This window comes from Equus quagga, chromosome 20 (assembly GCF_021613505.1).
Source record: "Equus quagga isolate Etosha38 chromosome 20, UCLA_HA_Equagga_1.0, whole genome shotgun sequence".
NCBI classification, from domain to species: Eukaryota; Metazoa; Chordata; class Mammalia; order Perissodactyla; family Equidae; genus Equus; species Equus quagga.
In genome coordinates, this window is record NC_060286.1 from 10,713,342 (window position 1) to 10,734,468 (window position 21,127).

The following is a 21,127-nucleotide window of genomic DNA, read 5'->3' on the forward strand; positions in this document are numbered from 1 at the left end:
TTCATTATTGTCATTATTTTACAGAAGAGAGAGTTGAAGCTCAGCCAATAAGCCACTTGCTTATAGCCCTACTGTTATTAAGATACAATTAAGACCAGAATCTAAAATTTTAACTGTAAATCACCATGTTATTTCCCAAATACTCCTTGCAGCTTCTATGTACTCCTTCTCCACTGCAAGTCAAAACGACTCTTTTCAAAACTACCCAAGCTTCTTGATGCCTCAGATTTTGTGCCTGAATCACCTTGGAATAAGGCCTCCCTCTGTTGGCCCTTCTCCAGGATGAAACAGGAGCCTCTTGACTTGCCTTTCCTCATCCCTGGGCTTCTCTGAAAATTCCAAACTTCTTCACCTCTCAGAGTCGACATAGGTGGTAGAGAACAAAAGTCTGCTCTGAGTCTTACTATACCTTTGGGGCATGCATTAGAAATAGAAAATAAAATAATCGCATATCTAAAACCCAGTTGCATCCCGATACATGTAAGATTTGAGAAAGAATATTTTCCCAAAGGCCACGACATCCGAGATTTTGACAGATATCGTGGAAATGATCATCTGTACGTGAAAAGAAAGTGAGAGCTGAAGAAAACAGAATCAAAGAGAAACAGTAGCTATTCCCTTGGTTTCAAATACCATACATTTGAAAGCTGGCATTTATGACCTCAATAGCCATGGGAACCTTAAAGAGAAGGAAATCCAACGTGGCCACTGAACTAAAAAAAAGGCTGACCCTGAAGTTTTGGGAGCTCTGTTGTACCTGCCTTCAGCCAGGCTCACCTGTGTTCACAGTGTTACCCCAGAAGTGCTGCTAACTCATTCACCCCAGGCAGGTGATACCAAGTAAACACAACCACTCCTATTTCACACTTCCCTTGAGACGATGGAAAGAATGACATATACCTTCACCAAGCAGATAAGCTTTAGGCTTAGAGACAAGCTTCTGCCTGAAAATGAGCTTCCCTCCATCTGTGAAATTGGTTTGACAGTGGTCCCATAAAGGCTCTGGGATGCTTCCGTACCCTTTACACAAAGGATGAAGAGGATAGGTATGCTTGCACTGCATCCTAGCCTCTTGGCTTAGGAGCATCATAAAAGGAAAAGGTACTAGGAAGGTTTCAAAAGGAGATTCAAACTGCACTCTTAAGGCAAAACTTTAATCTCACCCCAGGGATGTAGTTTAGCATATGTAATTGAACCATATTAACATTTAGAGTTTCCTAAATGCATTCCTTTTAGCAAGAGATAATCTCATGCATAAACTGCAACATGTGAGTATATTTGATACACATTATTGACATCACATGTTTATTATAGAGAACATTCTATTAGAAGGTAATCCTTAAATGCTTCCTGCAAACTTTACTTATTTTTGCTTATTTTATGCTACTACTTGGTCATTCCTTTCAGATGCTAATCTTCTGCTTTGCAGCCTCTATTTTCCTTTCTTCCATGTGTCAAACTCAGAGACTTTCTTATTCCTATTACCATAATCGCACTTTAATTTCTGGTCCTGTCCACCCCCTCCCGCCAGTCCATTTGCAGCCTCTCATCCCTGAATGTGGTTAGATTTGAATGGAGAACTCCATTGAGTGAATAACCATTAGCTCTTGAATTTTTGTGCCTATGAATAAAATGACGTTTTTATTCACTTGCTCATTTTAGTAATGAGATACTATATCATTCTGAGAAGGTAAAAGACACTGGTAAATATGTAGATTGTCTTTCATGCCTCAGCACATGAAATCAGTTCATGCCAAAGAACCTACTCTTTGAGATCTTTGACTGCAGTGTAATTTTTTACTTATTTTTTTTATCATGCATGTTCTGTACTAGTCATGAGGCAGAAAGCTATACATCTCCCCCTTGTGGTTGCTGTTAGTGTACGCCTTTGCATGTCCAATTTCTTCCAGTTCCAAGCAGTCTCGATAAAAAGCTGCCAAAATAATCTTCCTAAACCACGACTCTGATATCACTCTCCTGCTCAAACTTTCAGTGGCTTGTTATCACCTGCAGGATAAAATCCAAACTCCTTGGCATTGTCCATTTGAAATTCCTATACTACAACTCTGCTTTTTGAAGTCCTACACATCCTTCAAGGCCCAAATTCCTCTTTCCCAGTCCCCTATTTGGAAGTAGTCTCTCCATTTGGTGCTCTTATACCACAGTCTGCCAGTAGTTATACATATGGGTGCTCATTGTCTCTCTCAGACTCAATTGGGAATATCTGGAGAGTAGGAAAGGACAACGTCTTTTTTATCTTCCTGTTATCCACATAGGTCCTTTCATAGCAAAGACACTCAACCAATGTCTATAGAATTGAATAAAATAGATACAGTGGTTAGTGAAATGAAAAGTCAGCATTAGGCTTTAAAAACAGAGGATGCATTTAAAAATGGATCAAGAGAGAGAATTTTATAGACTAGCCCTGTCCAGAAGAAATATAACGCAAGCTACCAGTGTAATTCTAAATTTTCTAGTAGACAAATTAAAAAAAAGAAACAAGTGAAGTTAATTTTAATAATATATTTTTATTTAGCCCAGTTATTTCAACATATAATCAATATAAAAATTAGTAATGAAATATTTTATATTTTTTTCATAGTAAGTCTGCTAAATCTAATGTGCAGAATGTACTTACAACACATCTCAGTTCAGATTTGCCACATTAAAAGTGCTTTATAGCCACATGTGGCTACTGGCTACTGGCCTAAAAAGAAGTTGAGCTTAGGGTAGGAATGAAGTCCTAGTCCTGGCTGACTAGTGAATAGTTTTGTTACATAGACAAGACCTTTAACTAATCATTTCCTTGGTTTCCTCATTGAAAAGGGGAGACGTAGCTTTCTTGCCAATCTTACAGGGCTGTAAAAGCATAAAATTAGAAACTGAAATGGGGACACTTTGAAAGTTTGAAAATGTCATACAGATGGAAGGCACTATAATTATTCCAAGAATAGAGTGAACGCTGACGTTCACTGCAGTGCTTTAGCACACCTGTGACTTTTAGTAACTGTTGCAGCTCCTTACCAAAGCCTGAACTACTAAAGGTTACACTTTCAATACTTCAGGGAGACAGAATTCTTATACTAGCAAACCCAGTTAAACTGGCTTGCTTTGAAATGGTTACTAATCTCTTCTTAAAGAATCTGAATCCCAGAGTCTCATACGCTCCCTGATCTTTCTTCACTGATTTGACTGCCATAAGGCAGGGTTAAGGGAAGATGCTTGCTGATGTCGTAAAGCTAGATCTTAAGTTAACATAAGCAAAGCCAACTTAGGGAAAAGAAGCAATATTGTACCTATGATCCTGACTCACTAGTCTCTGTGAATACATTCTAGCCTGCACGTAGCCGAGATGATTAAGCACCTCTCACTTTTACAAAATAGACTATCTGCTAGTTCTATGACTCTTGCTTACGTATATCTCCGGGCTGCGATAAGACAACTTTGTTCTCTGAGTTCCCCAGGAACGTGACAACCTCCAGAAAGGAAAATTCTGTATTGGTACCCATCACAAATGACGGAAGAAAAAGATAATGTGGTGCCTTGAAATTCGTCACAACAGATAGTTGACATCCCTAAACCCCCTCCTTCCCTGCCCATTTCCCTTATAGAACTGCCTCAAGATTCTGTATGATTTTAAGATGGTTCTTCAGGACATAAGGTGCCATCTTCTGATTATGTTCCCTAATTGTATAAATTTTCCTTTCTCAACCACCGGTTTGTTTGCAATTGATTGGCACCAGATTGCCGCTGGCAGAACAAGCCCCTTTTTGCTCGGTTACAATGTTCCCATTAAATATCTCTATTGAAGTAGCTCGGTATAATGAAGACAGGTTTTTCAGAAGCATAAAGACAAATTTTGGGGATTCGTACCAAGTTAATCACATCATTGTGAATAGTAAGATGCTTTCAATATAGAGGGAAAGAAAGAGGTAGGGCACCAATCACAAGCATTTTGAGCTCCACGGGACAGAGATATGAGGCAGGGATAATTGACCTGGCCATTTTTTATTGGCATAGTGCTTGCCTGCCCCTGAAGTGCTTCTGTGACACATAGAGCGATAGAAACCCGTTTCCCATCGCTATGCTCTCCAGAGGACTCTGGGATGGTCATTAGTAACATTTTCAGCGTTCTTTTTAGGAGATTCTTTGCGGAGCTATAAATGCCTCTTCCCAAACACTTCAGTTATAGCTTATTCACGGCTGAGATCAGATCTATCACTCTCACTGCCCTAAGAAATAGTACGGAAAGACATTTAAATTATTAGAATTTCAGCTTTATATATGGAGTAAGCCGAGGCAGCGAGAAACAATTCCCTTTCTTGTGTATTGTGACTTGTCTTTCTGTCAGCCTATACTCAGGAAGGCGCCTATTAGAACTTTGCTCAGACAAGATCCCCTTTCGCTTCCTGCCACGTGATCTACAGTCACTTCCTCTTTCTCGGATGGTTTCTGAAGTCTAACTCTCTCCCCAGCGTTGTTGCCTGGGAGCCCAGGCACTGCCCTAACAACAGTTGCTAATGGGCGGAGACTTCGAATGGTCCCCGAGACCAGCTATTCCAGGGTCGTGTACTTGGGGCGCATGCGGCAACCTTTTCTTAGCTCTCGCGATGCTTCGTCTTCCCGGAAGCGCTGGAGGGCCTTGCCTGTTAACGGCGTCGCGATGTGTGGGGACTGTGTGGAGAAGGAATATCCCAACCGGGTGAGCGAGTGGGCGCCGAGAACTTCCCGCCCTCTTGGCCCATGGCCGCCCCTGAGGTTCCTCGTGCCCCCGGCCGGCCATCCCCGAGAGGCCGGGCGCGGGGCGGACTCCGCCGCACTGCCCATTCCGGTGACCCGGTAGCTGTCCTTAGGCACTTGACAGCGAGTGCGGCCTGTGGCCGACCTTTCGCGCTGGTCCCCGCCCTGGCGGCTGACATCAGCCGTCACCCCGCTGCTCTTGAGCTCTAGGGGACAACAAAGGAAACCCCACCACCAACAGCCCGGTCGACAACAGAGGGACACCCCTACCCCCACCCCTGGTCTCATCCTCTAGCTTGATTTAATGAAGTCCGATTTTCTTAGTGATCTCTGATGCTGGAAGGAACCTCTGAGTCGTCTCTTCTAAGCCGGTTTTGCAGATGAGGAAACTAATGCCCAGAGAGGGGCAATCACTTGCCCACGTTCACATTCTAGTTAGTATGAGAGCCAAGACTAGAATTCAGGTTTCCTGGCGGCTACTTTCTTTTAAATCTCTTGTTCCTCTCAGGCGCGAGAGGTTGCGATGTTTGTTTACTCTCGTTCATTCGAGGTATACTTCCTGAACATTTACATGTGTGTAGCTAGATTACTTTTCTAGGCCAAAAAAGTCTACCAAAGAGGAAATAAAAAGCAGCTTACGTGCTAAGGGCTTACAGTTTAGGGGAGTATGTGATTAACAAAAAATGAGCTGTACAGTCCGTAAGTGCTGTTCAAGTTTAGAGAAAGGGGAGAGCAATAGGAGATAGCTCTGTTCTCCCAAAAGAAAGGTGGACTTCAGTTAGAACTTTAAGGGTAGTTGTGACTAGGGTAGAAAAGAAGGAACGGAGGAAAATGAACCTTGGTGTATGTTGAGATGATGGGGTCGGGAGGAATGTAAAAGGAGGTCCCTACAGAGCGTTTGGGGAGCTATGGCAACAGCAGGGTAGGCGTGAGATAAGGAAGACCTCATTTCAAAGAAGAAATTAACGACTCAACCAGTTTAATGTAGGAGAGAAGAAGGGAAGAGCTATAGATGATCTCAGGGTTTTCAGTCTAGGCAACTGGAAATTGGAAGTATCATTACAGAAATTGGAGGCATATGGGAGGAAGAGCCAACTGGAGAAGTGGTCAAATTGTTTTCACCGTGTTTCATTCGAGGTTGAGAATGTAACATATGAGGAGTCAAGTGAAAATACAAGATTGCAGTTTGGGTGTGAGATTCAAACAGATGAGCCAGCCAAATAAAGGTGTCAAAATAGAAAGGATTTGTTCTCTTAGGAAAAGAATGTGGAGAATCGAGGAGAATCAAGGACTATGCTTTAAGGAATAAATTAGGAAGTGAAAGTAAGTGTAGGGAAGAGTGAAGGATTGAGTGATTGAAAAACCAGGAAAGTGCCTTCATAAGCACTTTTCTCTGTTTGTGTTCTGTTGTAGAATAATTAAAGGGCTGTCAAGAGGAAGAATTAAATTTTTCTTTGGAATTTCAGAAGGCAGATTTAGAAATAATTAGTGGGTAGATGTTATGGGATTGTAGGCTTTGAATCAGATTAAAGAACTTTCTAACAGATTTTCAAAAGTGGAGTGGGTAACCCTTAGAGGAATTGAACTCTTCCTGTTATTGACAATAGAGACTAACCGACCATTTGAAATCTCAAGGATTCTTCCAACTCTGGGATTTTTTTAAGTCATGAGATATTTTTAAGGGCGGTGAGAGCAGAAGCCACTTTGCTTGAGTTTAGCAAAGGAAAGGGTAATAAGATGGTGGTTGCAAGTATAGTCCATTCATTCAAAAACTGGCAGAAAGAAATAATGGATTAGCATGTTGGAAAGCTCTAAGTGAAAAATGGGTAGGTAATAAATATATAATTATCTTTGGTTTCATAAAATTTTCTGGAATTTTGTGATAGATGCTTTTCACAGACTAGGAATACACAGTAATGAATTCCTAACAGAGCTCTGGCCTGCTTGCTTGTAGGTTACACTGAGAAATTGAGCTCAAGCGTGAATCAGATGGGAAATGAACCATATTAATTTTCAGAACCCCAATTTTTTTACTCAACTGTGAACCAAATTATTTTTTTTCTTTCAGAAAAGCATTTAGGAAACTGTTTGGAACTAGAACTCAACTGCATTTTCTAAAATTACTGATCAGGCACAAAATTGTAATAAAACATTTTCCACATCAAACTGGAAATGGAACCTGTATTTCATATAGTTCAACTTTCAGCCTTAAACTTCTTAGTAATGCAGCAGCAATGCAAAAATACATCATTAATTTTATATTAATCAGAAGGAAATGATCAGTGTGAATTAGTGGTATGTTTAAATTAGAGATTACATGTTTTATATACATCACTTAAAACTAAGCTACTAAAGTTGCTATACTCAAATTATTGCTTAGCATTAAACTATATTTAATTAAATGCTGAGTTTGATATATAATTAGTAAAACAGTTGTATGTAAATGATGCTTTAAAATGATATTCTGCATTTTTAAATGCCTATATTAAAAAGAAAATCTTGTGTCAGTAACTTAACCTTCTTTGTAAGACAGTAAAAAAACAAGAGCAAACTAAACCCAAAGCAAGCAAAACAAAGGAAATAATAAAGATTAGAGAAGAAATTAATGAGACATAAAATAGAAAAACAATAGGGGAAATAAGCAACACTAAAATTTGGTTCTTTAAGAACTATATTCTCAATTTTTAATTTTAAACATTCCCTGACAAAACATATACACTGTTAAGTTGTACCATCTGAAATAATAGTTTTCTGGAAAAAGCAAACTGGTCCAATCCTTGTCAAAATAATTGCAGGTTTCTCAAATTTATAAGATTTTATCATAATGTACTGTCATGCTAATTATCATCATAGTATTCAACCATTTCTTCTTGTACACTTGCTTACCTTTACAAATCGTCAACCAGGATTTGTCTGAATCACATTTTCTAAGGGTGTTTAATATTTGACTTTTTTCTTGCCTTCTTGAAACTATTATAGCTTACTATTATTACTGTGGAATTAATTTAGGTTGCATTCTTCTCTTTCCTCCCATTGTGGGAACCTCAAAAGTGTCCCTGAATATTGTATACTTTAACTTACTTTCCCAAATTTGGACATTAATAATCTTGCCTCATCTAATAAAAGAGCCATGACTAGGGGCCGGCCTGGTGGTGCAGCGGTTAAGTGCACACGTTCTGCTTCGGCAGCTCGGGTTCTCCGGTTCGGATCCCGGGTGCGGACATGGCACTACTTGGCAAGCCATGCTGTGGTAGGCATCCCACATATAAAGTAGAGAAAGATGGGCACGGATGTTAGCTCAGGGCCGGTCTTCCTCAGCGAAAGAGGAGGATTGGCAACAGTTGTTAGCTCAGGGCTAATCTTCCTCAAAAAAAAAAAGGAACCATGACTCACTGCTTTCAAATGACCAGAAAGTATCAGTTTCTTACATACTGTACTTGCATTTTGCCATTTCAAGTACTTATTTCCTTATCTCACAACAGATACATAGATCTCTTTTCTCTTATCTCAGTATTTCCTTAGAGTTTACATCCTATCTACTTACAAGGTCGGATTAGAGAGGTTAGGCCACATTGTGTAAGGTACCCATGTTTACGGGTTCAGTCTTGTTCAGAGTTCTGTTTACTTGCAACTGGTATTTAGATCTTTATTATTTTGACTGTTTTTCATTCCTTAATATCTTAGAGTCCTTGGTAATCAGCTTTTATAGATTCAAGGCAGTCCCAATTCAAACCCCAGCAGACATTTTTGTAAAAGTTTATAAGATGATTCTAAAGTATATATGGAAATAAAAAGAACGTAGACTCAGTAAGTTATAGGGCATAAACTGCCTGATTTAAAGACTTACTATAAAGCTACAGCAATGAAGAGAGTGTGACATTAGTGCAAAGATAAATATACAAATCAAGGGAATAGAATAGTCAAAATGCTGTAAAGCATGAAGGAACATCCTGGGAAAATCTTGATTGAGGTGGTGTTTATATTGGCATATGGTTTGTTCAAAGTCCCTAACCTATACCCTTACAATGTGTGAATTTTATTGTATGTAAAGTGTGCTTCAATAAAGTGGTTTTTTTCAAAGCAAAGCACTTGTTCTTAATAGCTGATTTATACTTTAATCCTAAGCCTTTTTGCCCCGCTTTTAGTAGTTAAGTCGATGTGCCTATGGTTTCGTATCTCCAAACTATATAGTTAGCTTGATTTCCCCCCACCAGAGCTAATCTCTTCCTTAATACATTAGCACTAAGGAGCACTCAGAAGGGAGAGGTTAACTGTGGTGCTGGGAATCCAGGAAGGCTTCACTGTGGCATCCCTTAAGGTGGGTCTTAATCCCTCCTGATACTTCTTAAGCTCCTTGAAGGCAGAAACGTGACTCATCCTCGAAACCTCCACTGTGCTTTGGTCAGTTTCAGGTACATAGCTGCGTTGGAGAAAGGTTGATTTGAATGGTTTTTAGTGACATTAATTTTTAAAAATATTCTTAAGTTTATTGGTCAGAAATGAGATTGAATTAGATTATTTATAAAATGACTTTTAGTTCAGAGCAGTTATTAGTAAGCCTCTAGCAAAGACTTCCCTTAAGCCAGGAATGGGAATTATTTACAGTTTCTTAGTGACGAAGCAAAACCCTTTCTCTCCTGAAAGGCACCGTGTCACTCTGATGAATTGCAGAGCTTACCTTCTCTGTCTCAAACACATGTATCCTTAAGGACTGACATCTGTAGAGCTGAGGGTTTATTTTTGTTTATTTTGTGGTATCTTTAAGGCTTCAGAAAATGCTATTTCAACAATCAACTGAGCATCATGGTGTACAAGATCATTTCTATCATTGGCTCAATGTTTCCATTTTGATTGAATTTTAATTCTAGTGTTATGATAGACCTCATTTAATATTGTTGGCTGTTATATTTTTCTAGTTTTTCCTTTTCACGTTTTATGTTATTAAAGCTTCATTAAGTTGTTTCTAAATATCCATTTGCATAATCTAAATATCCATTCTTAAACACAGTTGCAGTCCTCAGAGACTTACAGCTCTAGCAGTGCTTCAGTTTGATTTATCGTAAATAATACCTCTAGAAGAAAGCTAGTAATTTCCAAAATGACTTGGTATAGCCTTCAAGCAAGTACATTCTGGCCATGATTTTTGCCTTTAGAGATTTTAAGTCTATTAATCATTTTCACCAAGAATTTTGAAATATAAGAAAAATAAATTCCTATTTTTAATATTTTAGGGTACCATCTGCCTGGAGAATGGATCTTTCTTGCTGAACTTTACAGGCTGTGCAGTATGCAATAAGCGGGATTTTATGCTGATCACAAACAAATCTTTGAAAGAGGAAGATGGAGAAGAGATAGTTACCTATGATCGTAAGTAGGCTTTTTCTTCCCTTGTGAGTTTGTTAGCAGATGTTAGGTTTTGGAAGTTGATATAGTGTAAAGCATTATGAGGCCTATTTCAATGTCACAGTGCAACACATAGTTACTAGTTAGGTTTTTAAGAGGCAAATATAGATAACACCCATTTATCTAGCATTATCAGTTAGTTTTCATAAATGACTTTTGCAGACAACTGAAGGTTATGATTCAGGCACCAATTTTTTTTTTGTTTATTTTTAATGCCTTCTGAAACAAGATATAGAGATTTTTTTTTAACTTTAGGGATGTCCATGTGAATTTTCACTTTCTACTAAAGTATATTATAGTAATACTCTCCAACAGTCATTAAAGTGTTTAAGCTGTTTCCCATATACTAAAGGTCACTGGAATGCTATGGTTCTTTTAGTCTTGTTTTTGCTTTTATAGCTTCTTTTGTCTCCTATCTCACTGTCAGTCTGTTGTTTCTTTGTTTCGCTGCTGTAAATATGCTACCTTCATGTGCTGCTCCTCCTCAATGCTGGGAAACCAAATAAATAAACCACGTATAGTAAAAATAAATCAATTCTGAAGTTGGCACTAAGAATTTCTGTGAGCAAATTAAGTATATGTACGCTTTAGGGCCCAGGTATTGTGACAAGTATTTAAACTGTTCACAGCCCCTTTCTATTTGTCTCCTGGTTTTTTGGTATGTTCTGAATATATGAGGAATGAATGTGCAAATAATGATATCTTGAAAGAGGGTATGAAAGACGCTAAGCCTTTAGAATAGAGTCAGACTGTCAAAAAATGTTTTATGTGAGAAGAATCATCTTCTTTGTTTTAGCATATACCCCTTTAAACTCTATTTTGTTTCAGGTAGTAGGGCATCGTGCTTAAGAGCAAGGGCTCTGGAACTGGAATGCTTGGGTTTGAATTCAGGTTCCAACACTTGCTAGCTCGATGGTCTTCCTAGCTACTTAACCACAGTGCACCCGTGTTTCCTTATCCCTAAAAAGGTGGTAACAATAGTGTGCACCTCATTGGGGTTTTGAGAAGATTAAGTGAATGAATAGATTAAAAGTATTTAAAACATTATCTGGCATGCAGTAAGCACTCAATAAATTATAGTTATTATCATATTGTTTGCACTAGATTCTTTTGTTTTTTATTGTTTATAGTAGCATAATTTCTATCATTCCTGAGAAGAAAAGCTTTTACATAGTTAGCTAGGTCCAGCTAGTTTAAAAACACACTTACATATCTGTTAATTGATTACCTTAGAGAACTTTCAATGGTAATTAATATATGCACTTAAGTCTCTAAGTTCAGGCCCTTAATTATGTAGTGTTGCTATGTAACAGATTCTGGATTTCTTATCCAGGTAGATATTATAATGGATTTCTTTGCTGTGTTAAATATGACAGGATTAAGATTCTTTTAAAGCAATATCAAGCTGAGAATATAAATTTTATTGTCTTAAGACACCTTCCAAGGCTTAACTGTTTAATTATCTCTCTGTTTTGGCAGATCTCTGTAAGAATTGTCATCACGTGGTAGCCAGGCATGAGTATACATTCAGTATCATGGATGAATTTCAGGTGAATATATAAATATGGGTATGTTATTGTGGGGAGGGGGATAGTAAAAGTACCCCTGAAAGTCTAGATGTAGTTTTCATAAATGAAGTACTAGTGGCTGTGAGGAGACCAGCACTCTCTTCTCCTTGTGTGAGTTGAGAGAGACATAGATGTGGGTGGATCTGTTCCAGCCTGTCTTCACAAGAGTCGCAAATCAAAATGCATTCCTTACAAATGATGTCTCAATCCCATCATTTTTGTTTATAAAGAACCGCTCATTATGGCTTCTTATGAGGTTACCGTTGTGCCCTTTTCTTCTCTACTCAGTTATGTGGTTGCACAATTGTTGGCTTTAAGTGTTGGCCTGCACACTGCCATCATACTTACTGGTCATGGAAATTGTGATAAGGAGGTTATCTTTGTTCTCCCTAGTAGGCATGTGTAGTTGAGCAACTCTGTAGTCTCAATTGTAGTAAGACATTTTATTATTATTTGTTAAGTAAAATGGCAAGATGGATGTATCAAGGCTGGAAGAGAGAAGCTGAACCACTTGGGATTTAGTATAAGGATTAGTCCTCATACAATTGTGAGAGCATGTGAAGAATTCTACAAAAGGCTGTTGTGGGCCTGAAATTGCTGAAGATTCACAGATCTGATGCTCAGAAAGAAAAGCTGGACAGTGAAGGAGAGCCAGGGACAAACAGGAAACCAGAAGGACACGCTGGAACCTGCGTCTGTCCCTCACTGCCTCTGTTTTCAAGTCTTCAGATTGAGTTACTTATTTAGCGTGAACTCCATGTTCATCCATAAGATATAAATATCAGGTTAGAGCTTTTAATAGGCAAGGGAATTTTTTTTTAAATCCTTCAAATTTTGGTAGTACTATAATTAGGAAAAAAATCTTCCATAACAGAAGCTTATAAAATAGCATATTTTTTGTACCACTTTTGTTCATCCTTATTTTAGTGTGGAAGAAAATACTTAGTTACCCGTCAGAATCTGGTCTAATATGTTGTGGTTAATCTAAACAACATCTTTTTTTTTTTTTTAAAGATTTTGTTTTTCCTTCTGCTCCCCAAAGCTCCCCAGTACATAGTTGTATATTCTAGTTGTAGGTCCTTCTAGTTGTGGCATGTAGGACGCCACCTCAGCATGGCCTGACGAGTGGTGCCATATCCGTGCCCAGGATCTGAACTGGTGACCGGCAAAACCCTGGGCCACCGAAGTGGAGCTCGTGAACTTAACCACTTGGCCACGGGGCCGGCCCCTGGACAATATCTTGACCATATCTCCTCAGCATCCAAAAATTATGCCTCAAAAAATATTTATATGGGGCTGGCCGTGTGGTTGAGTGGTTAAGTTCGTGTACTCCGCTTCAGCAGCCCAGGGTTTCGCCAGTTCAGATCCCGGGTGCAGACGTGACACTGCTCATCAAGCCATGCTGAGGCAGCGTCCCACATAACACAACCAAAGGCACTCACAACTAGAATATACAACTATGTACCAGGGAGCTTTGCGGGGGAGAAGAAAAAAAAAATTGGCAACAGTTGTTAGCTCAGGTGCCAATCTTTAAAAAAAAGAGGAAAGGGGCCTGCCCAGTGGCACAGCGGTTAAGTTCGCACGTTCCACTTCGGCGGCCCAGGGTTTGTGGTTCTGATCCTGGGTGCACACATGGCACTTCTTGGCAAGCCATGCTGTAGTAGGCGTCCCACATACAAAGTAGAGGAAGATGGGCACGGATGTTAGCTCAGGGCCAGTCTTCCTCAGCAAAAAGAGGAGGATTGGCGGCAGCTGTTAGTTCAGGGCTAGTCTTCCTCAAAATAAATAAATAAATAAAAGACAAAAATATTTATATGATATATGTAACTTAAGGCAGAATCAAGATTTCAGTGAATGGTGGCCAAATAGGAGAATGAGCATCTCATGGGCTTAAAGGAGCAGTTCTATCCTTTTATGAGAGAAAAGAAGTGCTTATAGCTGTTTTCCTGTAGCTCCTGTGAGCTGAGTCTCTAAATGGATATTGAGATTGCCTCTTTATGCCCTAATTGAGCCATTATATGTCACTGCCATGAGACCAAAGTCTAGCTGATGTTCCGTTATAGCTGAACACACATATTTTCAGAGCTCCCCTAGAAATTACTCTAGGGTGGAAAGAAGAAAAAGGAAGATGGTTTATAGTCACAATGCCTGGACGGTGTGAAATTCTCTTGGAAAAAACTCTTAAACTGGACTCTCTATCTCCACTCTTCCCTCTCCCAACATCTGCTTCCCCCTACCCAAACATATTCTATATTCTGACATCAGACTATTATTTTTTTGAAATGATGCTTTCAGACTACCTGATTAGCCTTTCCATAGCTCACCTTTAGCTGTAGTATGATATCCAAACTCCCCATCCCAAGGTTTTCACTGGGCTGCCCAGCTTCCCTCTCTCTTATTTCCCACTGCTCTCCTCGTGTACACCAGACACAGCATTGACTTTAGACTTTCTTCCTTCCCTCCTGTTATCAAGGAAGATTTTTATTTCCTCCTCTCTAAGGCTACTTCTACTGCATTTCCTCAGGAATCTCATGTTATCTTCTCTCTTTCTAGCATCCTCTTGTTCTCCATGGGATTTAAAACAGTGTTTACATTAAATATACTTAGTTCTTCTTTATTTGTTAAAAGTAAATTAAAATCCTTCCATTTCACTCAGCCACCTCTTTGGTTCACCCTCTTATCATCTCTGGCCTTCCTCTTGCTTCTTGACCTGAGTAGGTCTTTCTCTCTTTCCCCTATTTCCCTGTGCTCCTCTTAACCACCGACAATCTGGTTTTCATGTTCACTTTACTGAAAGTATTCTCCTGTAGGTTTCCTGTAATGTAGCCAAGTTCTGTGACCTCGCCTCAGTTCTTACCTCTTTTGACATCTCTCCTGGATCTGGTTTTGTTAACCATTGTTGTCTTCGAAGCATCTCTTCCCTGGTGGTCCATAGTGCTAGACTTTTTTCTTTCTTCTTAAATCATTTTGACCGCTGCTCTGCTTCTTCTCTGGCTTCCTTTCCTGCTTTGCCCTAACTCATTTTCCCCTGGGCTTTGGTCTCTGGTCTGGAACCTTCTCTGTACTCCTCAAATAGTGGGCACACACAGTCAGTCTCAGTTGAAACCTATCAGATATCTTCCAGATCTCGTTCTCTAACCCTAACACCCTTCCTGCCCTCCTTTTTTCCTTTGTTTCTCTTGTTTTTTGGCTCCACTGCCACACCTCCTGTCAAGGACCAGACCCACTCAAACCTAAATTACTGCAGCAGCCTCCACACTGTAGTTCTCACACTGCCCTCAGATCAGTCTCCCTTAAACACAGCATCCTGTCGCTCCTCTGCTACTCCATGTACAATATGCTTGCTCTTTTCCATATCACCGTCCTTATTCATGCCTTTTCCTTGACTTAAATTCTCGTTTCTCTTTACTTGTCCCTCAAGCCAACTAAATCTTACCTCTTTCAAGCTGACCTTAAATTCTATTTCCTTTTTGCTCTCGAGAGTCCTGCCCACACTGCTTTGTCCCTTTTCTGCACTCTTCTTGTACCTATAGCAGGCCCTGACTCCTGTGAATAGCCACTTGGGAACTTCCGTCTCAGCATGATGACCACAGGAACTCTTCAGTTCTCAGCTGCTATGGCTTACTTCCTCATCCCCGCCCAACTCCAGCCCCCATCTTATTCCTGCAATAGTTAAGTTCAAGGTCGGGTACCCACCATTGGTAATGTTTTGGTTTGGTTTGGTTTATTTTATTTTTTATTTTTTTTAACTTTTTATTAAGATTATGATAGTTTACAACCTTGTGAAATTTCAGTTGTACATTATTGTTAGGCATGTTGTAGGTGCACCACTTCACCCTTTGTGCCCTCTCCCACCCCGCCCTTTCCCCTGGTAACCACCAATCAGTTCTTTGTGTCTCTAAGTTTAACTTCCACCTATGAGTGGAGTCATACAGAGTTCGTCTTTCTCTATCTGGCTTATTTCACTTAACATAATACCCTCAAGGTCCATCCATGTTGTTGTGAATGGGATGATTTTATCCTTTTTTATGGCTGAGTAGTATTCCATTGTATATATATACACCATATCTTCTTTATCCAATCATCACTTGATGGGCACCTAGGTTGCTTCCACATCTTGGCTATTGTGTATAATGCTGCGATGAACATAGGGATGCATGGGACTTTTGGAATTGCTGATTTCAAGTTCTTTGGATAGATACCCAGTAGTGGGATGGCTGGGTCATAAGGTATTTCTATTTTTAATTTTTTGAGAAATCTCCATACTGTTTTCCATAGTGGCTGCACTAGTTTGCATTCCCACCAACAGTGTATGAGGATTCCTTTTTCTCCACAACCTCTCCAACATTTGTCACTTTTTGTTTTGGTTATTTTTGCCATTCTAACAGGTGTAAGGTGATATCTTAGTGTAGTTTTGATTTGCATTTCCCTGATGATTAGTGATGATGGGCATCTTTTCATGTGTCTATTGGCCATCCGTATATCTTCTTTGGAGAAATGTCTGTTCATGTCCCCTGCCCATTTTTTTTTTCAGTAAGGTTATGAAAGTTAACATCCTTGTGAAATTACAGTTGTACATCATTATTAGTCATGTTGTAGGTACACCACTTCACCCCTAGTGCCCTCCCCTCACCCCCCTTTCCCCTGGCAACCACCAATCAGTTCTCTGTGTCCATATGTCAACTACCACCTATGAGTGGAGTCATACAGAGTTCGTCTTTCTCTATCTGGCTTATTTCACTCAACGTAACACCCTCAAGGTCTATCCATGTTGTTGTGAATGGGACGACTTTGTCCTTTTTTATGGCTGAGTAGTATTCCATTGTATATATATACCACATCTTCTTTATCCAATTATCAGTTGCTGGGCACTTAGGTTGGTTCCATGACTTGGCTATTGTGAATAATGCTGCAATGAACATAGGGGTGCATGAAACTTTTGGAATTGCTGATTTCAGGTTCTTAGGATAGATACCCAGTAGTGGGATGGCTGGGTCATAAGGTATTTCTATTCTTAACTTTTTGAGGAATCTGCATACTGTTTTCCATAGTGGCTGCACCAGTTTGCATTCCCACCAACAGTGTATGAGGGTTCCCTTTTCTCCACAGCCTCTCCAATATTTGTCACTCTTGGTTTTGGATATTTTTGCCATTCTAACAGGTGTAAGGTGATATCTTAGTGTAGTTTTGATTTGCATTTCCCTGATGATTAGTGATGATGAGCATCTTTTCATGTGTCTATTGGCCATCCGTATATCTTCTTTGGAGAAATGTCTGTTCATGTCCCCTGCCCATTTTGTAATTGGGTTGTTTGATTTTTTATTGTTGAGTTGTGTGAGTTCTTTGTATATTATGGAGATTAACCCTTTGTCAGATAAATAACTTGTGAATATTTTTTCCCAATTAGTGGACTGTTTTTTTGTTTCAATCCTGTTTTCCCTTGCCTTGAAGAAGCTCTTTAGTCTGATGAAGTCCCAATTGTTTATTCTTTCTATTGTTTCCCTCATGTGAGGGGTTATGGTGTCCGAAAAGATTCTTTTGAAGCTGATGTCAAAGAGTGTTCTGCCGATAGTCTCTTCTAGAAGACTTATTGTTTCAGGCCTAATCTTTAGGTCTTTGATCCATTTTGAGTTTATTTTAGTAAATGGTGAAAAAGAATGGTTGATTTTCATTCTTTTACATGTGGCTGTCCAGTTTTCCCAGCACCATTTGTTGAAGAGACTTTCTTTCCTCCATTGTAGGCCCTCAGCTCCTTTGTCAAAGATTAGTTGTCCATAGTGGTTTGGTTTATTTTAAATGTCTCAGGGGAAATTTAAATATAATCAGAAGTAGGCAGAATAGTGTATTAACCTCCACTACCCAGCTTCAATTTGCTTTATTTGTACCTTACCATTCCCACGTTTCCCACAGGATTATTTTGAAGCAAAACCCAAACATATCACTATGTCTATAAATATTTGAGTAGGTATCTCTAAAAGATAAGGATTCTGTTTGTAAAACAAACACAATACCATTGTTAAACAAAATAAGGTTTTCTGATGACAGGAGTAGAGGGGAAAGTAGAGACAAGTACAGAGTTTAAATGGAAAATACATTACAAATTATTGCAGGGATCCTTTAGTTTTTGTATCTCCCTAAAAGCCATTAAAAGGACTCTGTGTGTGCCTCAGACTGCTTTGTTCCTCTGTGGACCAGGGAAGGAGAGGACTTGGGTCAGGATTAGCAGGTAGAAATAAAGGAAAAGGGCCAAGGGGCGCTCAGAATGAAACAAAGGATCTGGTCTGACCCGTAGGTGACCTGCCCCTCCATCCTTCCCACTAATCTCTCTCTTTAGGCTTCTTGGTAGGCTTCGCACAGGTGGAGCCCTTCGGGGTCTCCATGAGAGACTGGGGGGGATTTTTATTCTCCCAACTTGACTGGTTTTGGCAAAAGGTGTCTTAAGTCCCCCATATTCCTGGCAGCACTGGGAGATGTGTTCCTGGCATCCCCAGTTAGAATTCTAGACATATTTTCCCACAGAAGCACTGCTATATATGGTTAGATTCTATAGCACTTGTTCAATGTAAGTTTAAAAGACCCCCTGGATTTCCCTGGGAATCTAACTGCCCTATGCAACATTACTTCTGTGGGAAACTGCTTTTGAATTCCAAACAATTGACCTACAGTGAAATCTGGATTCCAGACTGCCTATAAATTGAAGATTAGAGGTGTAATCAGTCTTACTGATTTAATAATCAGTAAGATTTATAATCTTTATAATTTGTAACCTTTCCAGATTATACTATGTTTTAGATTTTTTCTTTCTCCCGAGTTAGAGCATAAGTTTTGCAAGGTCAGACCTTGCCCTTGCCCTCTCTCATGTCTGCCAGTCACCTAGCACGTTGCAGAGAGTTTGAGCACTTAATAAAAACTTGTCAATGGATAGATTGGTTGAAAACTCAGTTATTTGTCTAGCTTCACACATTTTCCTATTTTGGCTTTATTACTTTTTTCTTCTGCATTTCCAGTGAGAGGTTTGACATCCTACTAGTAAGTCTGGTGAATGAAAGCAGAAGTATTTGAGAGCAGTAAAAGACCTTGGAGAGAATGGAGTTTTATTTCATTTTTAATTCATGAGACGTGTATTTGTTTACTGAGCTCTAGCCTCTGTTTATTCCTACTGTGTGTGTAGAGTAGAATTTAAAATTAAGTGTGGTCTTAATTTTTGAAGCAATCTTTCCACTGCCGCTAAAGTCCCTGCCGAACTCACTGTTGGAAATGGAAAGTCATTGTTCTCTGAGACCCTCTCTGCAGTGACTGTCCAGGCCCATGAAACACAAACTGCCTCAAGTGATCAAGTTCCAGACAGCAGCACTCTCAATGTCAGGTGTGGAAGTACTAATAGATTTCACACGGATGTTTGTTTTCTAAAGAAGATAAAAGGTTTTTAAGCAAAAGTTTTAAAAGAAATATATTTGTGTAGTTTATGACCATATTAAATATTCTAGAAAGGGACAGCTGTAAGAATAGGACTTTGCCCTAAGGATTTTTACCTAAAACAAAATCCCTTATGTCACCAGTCTGGACATTTAAGCCCAAGGAATATAAAACTTCTTAAATAAATCCAATTCCAGACAACTAGCTATCTAAATATGAGGCATGACATACTAGTGGGTTTAACACAATTGTTTTTTTTCCCTGGAGTAGATAAAAGTAACTTTTTTGATTTGAGAATTTTCTCCCTTTTTTGTTGTTTTTAAAATCATTTCTATTGCATATTAGTGTAAAATATCCTAGAAAGGAACAACTCTGAGAACAGGAATTTGTCCTTAGGGACTGTGCTCAAATTGCCTCATTACTTTAGATAGCAGCACTAAGCCCAATATGTGTGGTGGCTTTTTTTTCTTTTTTTGGTGAGCAAGATTCACCCTGAGCTAACATCTGTGCCAGTCTTCCTCTCTTTTCTATGTGGGATGCCACCACAGCATGGCTTGATGAGCGGTGTGTAGGTCCATGCCCAGGATGTGAACCCACAAACCCTGGGCCGGCCACCAAAGCAGAGCGAGCAAACTTAACCACTCTGTCACCAGGCTGGCCCTAATATGTCTGTTTTTTAAGTCCAAGAAATTGCAAGTCATTTCCAAGATGACGTTCTTGTATACATAGTAAACAGAGCATCAGCATGTGGTAAATTTATATAAACAAAAAGCTCTGGGATACACAGAATAAACCTAAGACATTACTGATAGGTGTTGAAGAAATTGATCTATTGTACAGAAAGAATATCCATGACAATTTGTAGAGAACAACTTTACCAGAGTAAGTTATGCAGTATCTTCTTCCCTGTTCCTCAAGATAATTATGCACTTTGTCTTGTTCTAGGAGTATACCATGCTGTGTCTGTTATGTGGCAAAGCCGAAGATACTATCAGTATTCTCCCTGATGACCCCCGACAAATGACTCTGTTATTCTAAGGATCTTTCTGCAATTCTGTTGTAGCTATGTTGTGTTGGCTTACAATACAGCAAGCCTGATGGTTTGTCTTACTTAGTTTATAATGGAAATTATTTGCTTTTTTTTTTAAAGATTTTATTTTTCCTTTTTCTCCCCAAAGTCTGTATATTTTTAGTTGTGGGTCCTTCTAGCTGTGGCATGATGTAGGACCCCGCCCCAGCATGGCCTGATGAGCGGTGCCATGTCTGCGCCCAGGATCTGAACTGGTGAAACCCTGGGCTGCCAAAGTGGAGTGCACAAACCCAACCAGTCGGCTGAGGGCCAGCCCCTGCATTTTTTTCTTGCTTAAACTTACCTATTCTTTGACAGAAAAAGTATTTTAGGGGATTGCTGTTCTCTAGAGCTGAGCTCTTCTGCTAAAGTTCCCAGTTCACATTAGTGCAGCCAGAATGAAGTGTCTTTGTGAGCAGTTATGTGGCTAAAAAATAACTAGAATGGGAGCGCACCTGCTGGCCAGATCTTGGTTCCAATAAAAGGAACCAGGGCTCACTGGAGAAATGACTGATTCTAGGACTGGGGCAGTAAATAAACAAGATAAGATTGGAGTATATTGCTTCACAAAAAAAAGGAAGTGCTCAAAAGGAAGATCACAATGATTGGGAATACATCAAAGGAACAGAAGAGCCGACCGAAGGAGCTCCCAGTGATCAAAGCTGGAACAATTTGAAGAACAAAATAAAGTACCATTGGATTGTAACCCCAACTATAAAATAAATATCCATGAGTCCATACTGATATAAATAAATGATTGAATAAATGAATACATAAATTGGAGAGAATAGACAAATCTTGCATGCAAGAGAATTTCAAATATTTGTAGGTACTCTGCATTCATTAAGTGTGGGTCATGCATAGTGACTTCCTTCCAAAGAGTATAGTATGGAAAGGAGGAAAAGTAACTTTACAGTGGAGAAACCTGGTG

At 39.4% G+C, this 21,127-nt stretch overlaps 1 protein-coding gene across 2 annotated transcripts; it reads left to right on the forward strand.

Moving 5' to 3' along the window:
- Window positions 1–4,453: 4,453 nt before the first annotated feature.
- On the forward strand, window positions 4,454–20,245 carry CHURC1 (churchill domain containing 1). 2 transcript variants are annotated; one of them, XM_046647263.1, is made up of 4 exons: window positions 4,454–4,702; window positions 9,972–10,107; window positions 11,623–11,693; window positions 12,173–12,673. In XM_046647263.1, the coding sequence occupies exons 1-4, from the start codon at window positions 4,538–4,540 to the stop codon at window positions 12,173–12,175; spliced, it is 375 nt and encodes a 124-aa protein (XP_046503219.1). In that variant the 5' UTR covers window positions 4,454–4,537; the 3' UTR covers window positions 12,176–12,673. The 2 variants fall into 2 exon arrangements, with proteins under 2 accessions (XP_046503219.1, XP_046503218.1); XM_046647262.1 differs by lacking the exon at window positions 12,173–12,673 and adding an exon at window positions 20,073–20,245 and having other exon boundaries at window positions 4,458–4,702.
- The last annotated feature ends 882 nt before the right edge of the window (window positions 20,246–21,127 follow it).